Consider the following 12,240-nt stretch of genomic DNA (forward strand, 5'->3'; position numbering starts at 1 on the left):
CCTGTCCCTTTCACCATGGTTCAAGGATGCTGGATGTCTCCCCTTCACTTTCACTGTGCGCAGAGCGGGGACATAAACAGGGGCGAAAGCAAAGCCAGTCCACGGAGACCTGCTTCTGAAGCCCTCGTCCTCGGCCAGCTTTCCCCGCGCACCAGGTGCCCGCTTCGATGTGCTTTTCCCTCCCAAGGTCGATCTGAAGTCCTCCGTCCCGGCCCTCAACTTCTTTCATTCCACAGCATCTTTGAGGGCGTGGGTGGGCGGGTACCTGGGTTGGAGAGATGGGAGCGCGGGGGAGGCGCGCCCCGGCCGTATTTCTCTTGCCACGAAAACCACAAAATGTTGTGGGGAGAGGGGAAAAAAGTCCTTGAAAGTCTTCGGCCTGCGCGCGGGTCCGGGCTGCTCCCTCCATCCTCTGGCGAGGAAGCGGAGCGCTGCCGCGTCCTTGAACGGAGGCGCAACGACCTTGCTTGTCTTCCCGGAGGTTGGATGGGGCGCGGGAGGAGGGGAGAGAAACGGGCGCAGGGAGAAGGGATCGCGAAGTCCGGCCGAGCGCAGAGCAGGCGGCACAGGAGCCCCCTCCCTCCGTCCCTCCCTCCTGCCAGACGATCCCCCTCCCCCGGCCTCCCGCCTGCCTTTGGACGCGGCTCGGAGCGTCGCCGCCGCCGCCGCCGCGAACTGCGGCTTTGCGCGCCCGCCTCGCTCGCCGTCTCGCCCCCTTGCCGTCTCGCTTGGCGCGGCGCCCTCCGTTCCCGCGGTTCCAGCGGAGCCACTCGCCTGCAGCCTCCGCGCCAGACGGAGGACGCCGAGGGCTGCCTCCCGAAAGCCCCCCGCCGGCGTTTGGGTCGGAGGGGCCGCCTTTCTTGCCGCCTTCCGGGCACCCACTCGGAGCTGGCGGACGACTTTCGGCTCGCTTGCGGAGCGCCCGCTTGCTTGCCCGGAGACCTCCTGCGGGAGCCGCACCGCGCCTGCCTCTCCAAGAGCAGCGGCAGCGGCGGCGGCGGCAGCAGCGCCGCCCTCGTCGGGGGCGCGCCGGGGGCGGGGGGGCGCCTGCTGGGTGTCCTCCGCCGAAGGAAAAGGCGCTCCCGAGGCAGGCAGGAGGCGGCGGCCGCCCTGCGGAGGCTCCGCGGCTGCGTCTTCCCGCGCCCGGAAACTTTGCGCGCCGCCCCCCGGCCGGGGCTCCTCCGGGCGCGCTCGCCGATCGCCGCTTCCCCCTCCCCGCCGGGAGCGATGCGAGGGCGCCGCGTCCTTGGCTGTTGCGCTCCGCGGCGCCTGAGCGTGCCCACCGGCCCCGTGGTGGTCACAGTCCCCCCGGACGCCGAATAATGGCCTGGGCTCTTGGCCGAGGTTGACCGGACGGATTTTGCCCCATCGTCCCGCCGCCGCCGCCAGAATGGGTTACACAGACCCGACTTTCAACCGGGATTTACTGGGAAACCGAACTTTGCTTTTCATTTTCATCTGCGCCTTCGCCGTGGTCACGCTGCTGCAGCAGATCCTGTACGGGAGAAACTATCTGAAGAGGTAAAGGGAAAGGAAGAACTCTGGCTGCGTTCACATGATCCCTTAAACCTGGTTACTGGATTAACCCATTGTCTGGCTTCACCCAGGACTTCAGCCTCCAGAGAAGGGGCCAAATGGTCCAGGTGGGCACAGCACGAATAACGGACGCATTTCCCAAGATCAGAGGAGGCTCAGATGCGTTTCCTTTGGTACTTGGTCAGTGTTCACCTTGGTTTGTTCTTCTGTAGCAGAGCGTAGGGTGTGAGCCTAGCCATTTGGTTCATGTATGTTGCAGGGTAGGGCCAGGCTGGGGACAGAGCGTCCTGGAGAAAATCCATCTCACTGCGTGGTCTCTCAGGGTCGGCCCTGAACCGATGGCACGCAATCAAAAGGTTTCCATATGTTGCGTGAATCCAGAAAACGGGTTAATTTGGTAACCAAGTTAGACATACCATGTGAACTGTGCTGTAGTATGTGTTGTGGATGTGTCTGAGCTAAACAGAAAGAGGTTGTTAAAGTAAATGTATCTGATTCCTCCCCAAAGTCTTGCTGACAATGCAGACTGATGTAAAAATCATTGAAGACTCTTGTGGCGCCTTACAGGGTGTGCAAAACGTAGAATAGAGAGGCGTCTCATGAAGTGAATCTTCTGTGAAAGCTTTGCCTGTCACAGGCCTGCTAGCCCGGAAGATGCCACAAGAGTCTTCCTCGCTTGATTGCAAGGGGCTAACAGGGTTACGCCCCTGACCCCCAAGGAGCAAGACCCATTTGGTTCAGTAAGAACTGCCCAGGAAGGCTGCAACTTCAGGCATTCAGTGAGAACCCATTTGCAGCAAACGTGGTTCAGCTGTAGCTGCTACTCTCTTTGCACTTACCTTGGAATAAGAAGGGATCAAGGGACTGTTCTCAAACAAACAAACAGAGTAACTGGGTGCCATTGCTGTGTGTAAATAGATACTACAGATCTATCCGGGGAATGAGAGTGATGGATTTCCATTTCTGTGAACCATAGAGAAAATGCCACAGGAGTTCCTGATCTTGCACAATTGCTTTTGACATATAGATCTGGGATAGAAGATAAACATGTCTAGGATTTGATTGTAAGACAGACGTTTCAGGATGTGGAGCCCCAGGTCAGCAGAGGAGCAACTAGAAGCATTTGGGGTAGTAAAAATGAAATCTTCCTTCACTTGAGCTTAACTCCTGGTGGCTATAGGGAACAGTGGTCTCAGATTCAATCCCATTTAGTTGCACTTTTTTCCTTTTTTTTTGAGATAATTAAGTGTTGTGCTGGAAAAACAATTCCTCCTTTTTTCTTTTTTCTTTTGCTACCAGCTCTTATTGCATTGGATAAAAGAATTTGCTTTTGAAATTTTCTTCAGAAGAGAAGAATATTTCAGGAACATTTGTCATGGACAGAGTGGGGTCTTCCTGTGCTGAAGATTCTTTAGAGGGCTACAGAGTATGTGTGAATGTGTATCTTTCTTTGTTAAATCTTCTCTCCCGCAGTCGGTGGTCTCCTGGCCCTCCCATTAAGAAAGGAACCCCTTCCCTGGGCCTTTCTCAAGGAGAGAAGTCCTGGCAGTGACGGAGGCTTCAGTGGGATGGAAAGAGGGGTCAGAGAAACACCGCCCAGAAAAGTTAGGGAAAAAATCTCAGGCAAAGAGAAAGAAAGATGGGGGACATTAGAGTACAGGCAGGTGTTGGCTGTTCTGGAAGCAAATTCTGTGGATTGGATTGAACCAACATCATACACAGGGAGAGGTTGTGCAGAACAAGGTGGAGGCTCTGATCACACTTGGGTCCCATCAAAGACAGTGGAACTTATTTGTGATGAGTAAATGCATTGATGGGAGAGGTGTGATTAGTTCTGGTTGGCTGCATGGACTATGAAATATGGCTTTCCAAGAAACCAGATGAGGGGTTCAGAGCCCCAACCAATCCAATACGGCCTTTTGAAGGATATTCCACTCCACCTCTGTTTCCCACCCTGTTAAGTAAGCCAGCAATCCTTGTCCGACTGAACCATCTCCTTTGACGTTCAGAGGGGGTGGGGGTGGTGGAAGGCGGCTGGTTGCTTGTGCTGGGATTTTCTCATGAAGTTCGTTTTGTTCTTTCATAAGGTCTCCTGAGTTCCCAGGAATCTGCCAAACTCTACCTCTTGGATACATTAGAATGTATACAACAAGTACTATATTATATATGGGAAGATAAGTCTATGGGAGGCTTAAAATAAATTCCTGGGAGATGTCTGTCTGAAGGGATGTTCAAATGGAGCATCTATGGATTGTTGCAGAAATGAGTAGAGGTTCTCAAATCTCGCTATGAGACGGGATGTGGTACGTCTGCTTGTAGCTGGAACCCAAACGCGGTAGTATGTGAACTAGGGGCTAGACCTTGATAAAATGTCAGTCCAGCCATTGTGGCTTAAAATAAACCATGGCTTAGCCTGATGCATCAACCCATCCAGAATGTTGGGCTAAATAGAACTTGGTCTGATCTAGCAAAGAAATACGTTGACTTTCCAAATACCTTTGAAATTAGTGAAAATCCTTCCAGAAAAGCAGCAGCTCACCTCTGGTTTAATGCATCCCCAGAGCTATTCTGGTGGGATTAATGCAGCATCAGTCCCATTGATCTGGCAGTTTCAGTTGCAGGGGACTCGTGTCTGTGCAAACCTCCTTTGGCTCTCTCTGCATATTATCTCTGCAGTTCAGGCCTTGCCTTCCTGGGCGGCAGGAGGAGTGAGGCTGAGGAGTCATAGGGTGGGACAAGGGGACCCCCACCGTTCTGTCTGCTGATGGAGGAAAGATGGTACTGGCGAGAGCCCTGCTTGCCAGAGTTCCTGTACGTGAAGATTATGTCAAATGGAATAAAAGCCAGAATAAAAGGAGGAACCGTTGAAAAACCAACATAATTTTGCTTGGAAAGATTATTGGGAGTGTGTAGTCTTCACTACAAGGTAATGCCAAAGGATGTTGGGGACAGGTCAGAAAAGTCAAGATGGCAGCCACAACCATGCAATCAAAGCCCTACCCCTTTTTTCCTTGCATCATGACATCATGTACCTTGATGGCACAGCAGCAGCTACCATCTTGGCTTTTCTGACCCTCCCCTGTGGATGCCTGTGGTCACAATTTAGTTTTGAATATGGGTCTAGAGTAACTGGTCAAATATTTGTTAAGTTCTAATTAGGAATATAGAGGCCTTCCTTTAAATGAGCTGCAGTTTCCAAACCCTTGTGAAGATCAGCTTCCACACATTACAGGTAGTCCTTGATTTATCATCATTCATTTAGTGATCGTTCAAAGTTATGGCGCTGAAAAAAGTGACATACAACTGGTCCTTGCACTTACTATCGTTTAGGCGTGCCCCACGGTCATGTGATCATGATTTGGGTGCTTGGCAACCATTGTGCATTTACCATGGTTGCAGCGTTCTGCGGTCATGCGACTGCCATTTGCAACCTTTCCAGCCGGTTTCCAACAAACAAAGTCAATGGAGAAGCCGGAAGGGAAGGTCACAAGTTGCGGTCATGTGATGTCTCGCTTAATGACTGCACCGCTTAACGACAAATGTTCTGCTCCCTGTTGTCCTAAGTCAAGGACTACCTGTAATGTGTGAAGCTGATCTTTACAAGGGTTTGGAACTTTTATGCCTTGTGGCAGCCGTGGGAATTCCACTCCCAAGAGATAAATGCCTCTTCACTTCTCTTGTCTCACTTGGAAAAGGAGTCATTTAGGGAACAAATTCTTTTTAAGCTTTGCAAATTGTTTCTGCTAAGCTATAGTCTGTTTAATCATGGCTGGCTGAATAAACCTGTTGTGGACAGGTGTCTTTTATACTGATAACAAGGTCAAACAGGTGCCATTACTACAGGTAACGAGTGGAGGACAGAGGAGCCTCTTAAAGAAGTAGTTACAGGTCTGTGAGAGCCAGACATCTTGCTTGTTTGTAGGTGACCAAACACTTATTTTCCACCATGATTTGCAAATAAATTCTTTAAAAATCAGACAATGTGATTTTCTGGATTTTTTTTCTCATTTTGTCTCTCATAGTTGAGGTATACCTATGATGAAAATTACAGGCCTCTCTCATCTTTTTAAGTGGGAGAACTTGCACAATTGGTGGCTGATTAAATACTTTTTTGCCCCACTGTAACTGCTATAAAAGAAAATCAGAAGTTACTTCTTTATATTTTCTTTCTTTTCCTCTGCACTTTTGGCTTTCTTTTTTCTTTTCTGTATTCTAAATATTAGTTTCTTTAGATTTTATCTTTCTTGTTTAAACTTTTAATAAAGTTATTTCAAAAAGAAGAAGAAGAAAAAGCAGGCAGGGGCAACCAATTCTGAAAAACCTTGCCAAGAAAACCTCAGGGGCTTTCCAGGCAGTTGCCAGGAATCCACACGGACTCAAAGGGACAAATATTATTATTATTATTATTATTATTATTATTATTATTATTATTATTATTATTAAGCAGAATGAACTCTGTTATGGCTTAACACTGAGATGTATAATTTGCAGTCTCAGAGCTTCATATCCCCATCCTCAGGTTGCTATCAATTGTCATTTTTAACACAATGGAAAGTGAAACCTATTAAATGCATGGGGAGTTTCCTATGCAACATATTTTAATCTATTATTAAATGGAATCACATTTGGCATGGGTGTTGACCACATCTAATTTGTTGAAGTCTGCCCTTACACTCCACCTTACTCCAAGTTCTGCATTCCTGGCTTGCAGTGATGTGTAGAAATGTAGGCTAGAAAAAATTCCAGGGAGAATTTTCCAAAATGGACATTTTTCTACTTCTGGGAGGTTGGACAGTTTTGAAGGTGTTATCATGTTTCCTTTTCAGGTGATTGTGCTAAAAAACGGAGAGGCCAAAATAAAACGGAATTACCTATTATTTTGTTGTCTGTTGCCCAATGTTGTTTCCAACATTCCAGTAAAAACAACTTTTCTTCACATATTGAAGCTTTTATTTTCTTTGAACATACGGTTCAAATCACATTAAATAGGCTAAGGTTTTCCACATCAAATGATATAGCCTACATACTTCTGCAGACTCTGGATATTGATCTGAAGATGATAATTTGAATCATGCTCATTTTCATAGGAAAGTTTTCCAGAACATTTTTTGATTCAAAATCTTCCAGAAATCCCACATCGGTAGTAATGCATGAATTAAGCTTGTTGTTGGGTTCCCATTAGAGCAGCGGATATGATTCTCAAAAGATGCTTTGAAATGTGCACATATGTGCATGCATTTTTGTGCAGCATCTTAAAACAGCCGTGTCTTTTATTGGAATTGCTGGCTGCTTTAAAAAGTTGCAAAGAGGTGCTGATTTACCCCCCACTAAAGTACAGTGGAACCTCGGGTTACGAACGCTTCTGTTAACGAACTTTTCGGGTTACGACCAGCTCCGGCCGCAAAATTTTGCTTCGGTTTGCGAACTCCGCCTCGGAGTACGAACAGGATACGCGGCCATTTTCCCTCCTGTGACACGGTCCACGGCCATTTTCCGCCCCTGACACGTGGTCCACAGCCATTTTCTGCCCCTGACACGTGGTCCGCGGCCATTTTTCCGCCCCTGACACGTGGTCGTAGGGAGGGGGACTCTCCCTCCAAGCAATAGCCGCCTCCCTGTCCTCCACACCAGAACGGATTAACGGTAATTACATTGAACCTTATGGGGAAATTTCCTTCGGGTTGCGACCAATTTTGGGTGTGACCAGAGTCACGGGACGAATTAAGTTCGTAACCCGAGGTACCACTGTAATCCCAAATGAGCCCCGCAGAGACTTAGGACAATGTGTGAATCTAACCTCCCATTGCACTGTTTAGGATAAAATTCCAATAGATGAGATTCTCAGATAGGTCCATTAATAAAACATCAGTGGTGAGTGTGCTTACAGGTTTGCTCCCTTTAAAGCACTGTTGGTTCTTTCAGTGATGCCAAGACAATTTACTCCAGAGGAGGTCCTCTGTTCAGATTGCTGTCACAGGAGCTGACAATCCAGCTGCAAGCCATTGCTGTGGACTGGCATTTAATGGTTTCTCTTTAAATAACTTTAATTTCAGCAATTATAAAATGAAATGTCTCCAGATGTGGCCAAGGGAGTTAATTGAAATTCAGTACAAAACATGCAGGGCTATAATAATAATGATGATGTACTATAAATGGATACCAGCCTTTTTTATATACATATTCCTCCCTCCCTTGGGAATCTGTTCTTTTATTCCCTTTATATGCGCTGCTCCTGCAGTGGTTGTGTGCTGGTGGACGTAAGAGGCAGTCTTAGTATTTTTTTCCCCTTTACAACAGCCCAGTGAGGCAGTGAGAAGGTCTCTGCAGGAGCAAACCAAACCAGTTGGCCACAGTGCTGTCAAGAGGTCCACATCACAGGACGAAGGCAGGAAAGAGTAATTTCCTAAGAGGTATTCAAAACCAGACTTAGTCCCTGATCAATAGCCAGTGATAGAGTCCTCCTCTGTGAATATGTCTTGTCTCCAAAACCACCTAAGCCTGTGGCTGTCGCATCTTATGGCAACGAGTTCCATGGGTAATTATGCATTTCCATATTTACCCTGAAGAAAGATGACCCTGAATTAAAGAGGATCTCACAAACAAACAAGCAAAAAAAAAAAGTTTAGATAAAAAAAGATCTTTTACCCACTGCATGGTCAGCAAATAGAATATGTTTAATTTTAATTTAATTTAAGGGGAAAAAGCAGTCTTTCTTTCGGGTAAGTACAATATATGAAAGTGCAGTTCCCTTTTTTCCCCCCTCTTACCTCTCCTGTCAAAAAGGTCAGAACTGTGCAGGCAGTGTGACACTCTGTGGAAGCGAAAGTTGGACTTTGAAGAAGCAAGATAGGAAGAGTATTGACACCTCTGAACTTTGGTGTTGGAGAAGACTCCTGAGAAGACCGTGGACAGCCAAGAAAACAAACTGATGGACCATCAAACAAACCAACCCAGAGTTCTCACTTGAGGCACAAATGACCAGGCTCAAATTATCCTATTTTGGACACATTATGCAAAGACCTAGTTCCCCTGAGAAATCCATAATCCTGGGAAAGATGAAAGAGAAGAGGAAGATGATCAGTAGCAAGGTGGATAGACTCAGTTACAGTGGTGATGAGTGGACAGTTGGAAGACCTGAAAGATCAGGTTAGAGGCAGATCATCATGGAGAAAATCTATCTGTGTGGTTGCTAACAGTTGACACCAACTGTGGAGTCCTTGGTGCTCTCTGAGTTTGGTGGTTTTCTTGCAGACATTTCGTTACCCAACTGGGTAACATCTTCAGGGCTAGAAGGGAAAGTTGACACCTACTTGATGGCACATACTGTAATCAATCAATCACCTCTCCTGTCAATTTTTTTTTTTTTTATGTAGGTATTACAGTGGCAAAGCTCTTATACTTTTGAGAGTTGTGCTGTTTCAGCAAATCAGAAATAATAATAAAAAAAGAAATTGCCATGAAGGCTACCCCCACTGATTTTCCCTCTTGCCTATGACTGTTGAAGGGTCCTTATTTTCCCAAGATCAAGTAGTCACCTTCATAAATGGGCTGATAGTTGAACCTCAGTCTCTTAGTCTAAGGATGGTCACCACTTAGCTTTACCAGGGAGCTAAACAGATGAAACATTTTTTTTAAAAGAGTTCTGCCCACTGGGATGAAGACTTCCAACTGGGTGGATGGAAGACTCTGTTTCAAAGATAAGATGCCTACCTTCTAGTTCTTGCTGAATCAGAATTGTCAGCATCCTTCTCCATCAAAATTGGGAAAGCTGTGGTATGCTCAATCCTAAATGTATAGGAGGTTTGATTTGGTGTTAACAGTCCCAGAGAGGGTAGCATGGAGAAATGAACTCAGGAGATCTCACATAGCTTTCCAGGGACGTGGAAATGTTGCAAGTGTGTTCCAGGTTTTCTTTTGGATTGCCCATCCCCAGTTCTTCATTACAGATTCAGTATACCAGATGAAATAGGATCTCAAAACTAAGAGTGCAAACTAAGAATGCAGACAGCCACAAAGTAATTGGGGTGGCTTTCTTGTTGGCAAATAGCATCAGAGTCCAGCCTCTGAAGGCCACAAGTGTATTGTGGGGATATGATGGTGTTACCTGAAGAAAGGAGTTAATGTTTCAGCACTTTTGGGAGAGCTTTTGTGTGTGTGTGTGTGTGTGTGTATGCTTTAAAGCAAGTGTGCAAGCCTAGTAGAGGCTGAACACAGCTACTATTTCTTATTGTGGTCTGGATTTTAGAAGAGCAGTGGGAAAGAGCTTCAGGGACTACAGAGTCACATGTGTTCAGTACTCTGCAGGTGTATTAACTCAGTTAAAGGTTGGGAGATTGGCTAGCAGATGTGGGCTGCAAAACTTTGGATGACCACCAGAAGGGTGCAAAGAGTTGAATTCTCTCTCTTTGCTGCCATCTAGGGGTCATCTAGATATCTGCAGCACAGATCTTAGTTAAGAGTCTTTCCAACTTGCATCCTAATTGAAGCTGTAATCCATCTATGATCAGTTGTTAGAGGCCAAAGGACATTCTTTATCAGTAGGCCAGGCTGAAGCCAGCCAGGAGTCAGGGCCGTTCCTTTTCTCCCTCCACCTCTGCCCTAGAAGCCGCTGGGTGCTGGATAAGCTGTTCTTACTGAATACCTGGTAGCTTGCAAAGGGATCAGCGGATGACATGAGGCTGAAGGCCACATTTATTCTTAAGACCTCCATGGACTGTGTTCCCAGACATATTCAAGGGGCTACCCTTGAAGAGTATCCGGAAGCTACAGCTGGTCCAGAATGCAGCTGCGCGGGCTATTTTTGGAGCCCCAAGGAGGGCCCATGTAACGCCTCTGCTCCGCGAGCTGCATTGGGTGCCAGTTTGCTTCTGGGTTCAATTCAAGGTGTTGGTTATCACCTTTAAAGCCCTACATGGCATGGGACCAGGTTACCTAAGGGACCACCTCTCCCCTATGACTTCAACCCGTCCCACCCGATCACACAGAGGGGGCATGCTTCGGACCCCCTCGGTGAAAGAACTTCCACTGGTGGGGTCCAGAAGGCGGGCCTTCTCTGGGGTAGCCCCTGCTCTTTGGAACATTCCGCCCCTGGAGGTGCGATTGGCCCCCTCACTCCTGGCCTTCCAAAGGACCTTGAAGATCTGGTTCTGCCACCTGGCCTGGGGTGGGGAGGGAATACCTCAAGCATGGGGATGGCTAGCCCCATAGAGGCCTTCTGCCTTCAGCCTCAGATTTTTCATCTTCTTGGACTCTCCTTCCCCTTTTTTAGTAATGGTTTTAGTGGATGTTTTATGTATTTATATATATTTATGTTTTTAATGTTTGTTGTGAATCGCCCAGAGTTCCCCCACTGGGGGGAGATGGGCGGTTGAGAAATTTAATAAATAAATAAATAAATAAATAAATAAATAAATAATTTAAGCAGTGGTTGCATTCCCAGAATGAGACAAACCTGGTTAAGCTTATTTGCGGCCTAGCGTGTTCTGCGTACTCAGTCCCGGTGGCTGGTCTATGGGTCAAGATGTAGTGCAAACTTGGAGAATAGGCTAATTCATAATGGGGATACACATGTGCAATGCAGGATGTATATTGAATGAAGACCAAGGAGACCCAAGGAGGCCCCTTTCTGAGTCCTAAAAGAACTTCTTACTCTGCACAGGCTAGAAATAGACAAAGGTGTCTCAACTGGCTCAATTTCCTCTGCTCTTTCTCATTTCTGTTCCCACCTGCATCTGGTCATGTTCTTTCCTCTGCAGATCTTAACGAAATGAAAAGGGTGGTAAGAACAGACCCCCTTGATCGGTGATGTCAGGCTGAAGGCATTTGCAGAGGTTTCTAGCTTCACCACTCCCTGCAAGGTAGCATTTGACAGTGAGAGCAGCACCATGCCAGAATTCCCGAACATCAGCACCTCAGCTAACTTGGAGGCTTGTTAATGACAGGAACATTTTCTTCTGAATCCACTGGGGCTTTGTTTAGCTTTCTTCTTCCCACCTTGACGAAATAAAAGCAAAGCAAGCATTAAGGCTGCCAAGGGCGTCAGCACAATTTTCCCTTTCTACCAAAGCTATGTGCAATTTTAATTGTTTCGTTCTAACCTCGAGGTCACTCTTCTAATATAAGATTCCTTAGTATGGTTTGCAGGAATTGATCCCCAAGAACGATCTCTCCATAAACGAAAACCTGCCTTGCGGTTTCTGGAAAGGTTTCTTCTCCTGCAAAAGAAGCTTCTGTTCTTTTACCATATTTTTAAGGTGCTTGAGGATTTCTTTTGTTTTTCCGTTTGCTTTATAGTGGGGGTGGTGGAGAAGATTCTGCACCTTGAATAGTTTTGGAGAAGAGAAAGAATATTCATGCGCTGCTTGCAGAAATGGCTGCTTGGGTATCGTCACAGATACTTTTTCCTAGCATTAGCTGAAGTCAGGGAGGCATATGTTTGGGCTGAACGTTGGTCCTGGTGTGGAGAAAGTGTTCTTTGTTTTCATGTGATTTCCAACTCAGAAGAAGTGACAGGTTCTACTCCAGATTGGAAGGCAGCTGAGAAACCTGGCTGGTCTTTGTCCTCTCATCCAGAAGTCATCAATAGCACGATACCTTAATACAAGGCTAGGTGACCTTTTCTGAGTCACGACTGCATTTGAGAGTGTGCAGGGTGTTCATGGGGTTGGGGTCCAAGAAGTCAACATGGTGGCTATGGCTGCTTTA

The 12,240-nt window shown here is 46.9% G+C and overlaps 1 protein-coding gene across 2 annotated transcripts in view; it reads left to right on the forward strand.

Moving 5' to 3' along the window:
- The first annotated feature begins 935 nt into the window (after positions 1–935).
- The window catches only part of ST8SIA5 (ST8 alpha-N-acetyl-neuraminide alpha-2,8-sialyltransferase 5), a 56,872-nt gene continuing 45,567 nt past the window's right edge, over positions 936–12,240 (forward strand). For both annotated transcript variants that reach the window (XM_088152783.1, XM_088152784.1), the window contains exon 1: positions 936–1,521. In XM_088152783.1, coding sequence (XP_088008909.1) covers positions 1,391–1,521 — 131 coding nt within the window. In that variant the 5' untranslated portion in view covers positions 936–1,390. The remainder of the gene's footprint in view (positions 1,522–12,240) is intronic.

Source organism: Python bivittatus, unplaced genomic scaffold, assembly GCF_059951505.1.
Source record: "Python bivittatus isolate LINGU-HERP-01145 unplaced genomic scaffold, Pbiv_v1 ctg000570_np1212, whole genome shotgun sequence".
Classification (NCBI taxonomy): domain Eukaryota; kingdom Metazoa; phylum Chordata; class Lepidosauria; order Squamata; family Pythonidae; genus Python; species Python bivittatus.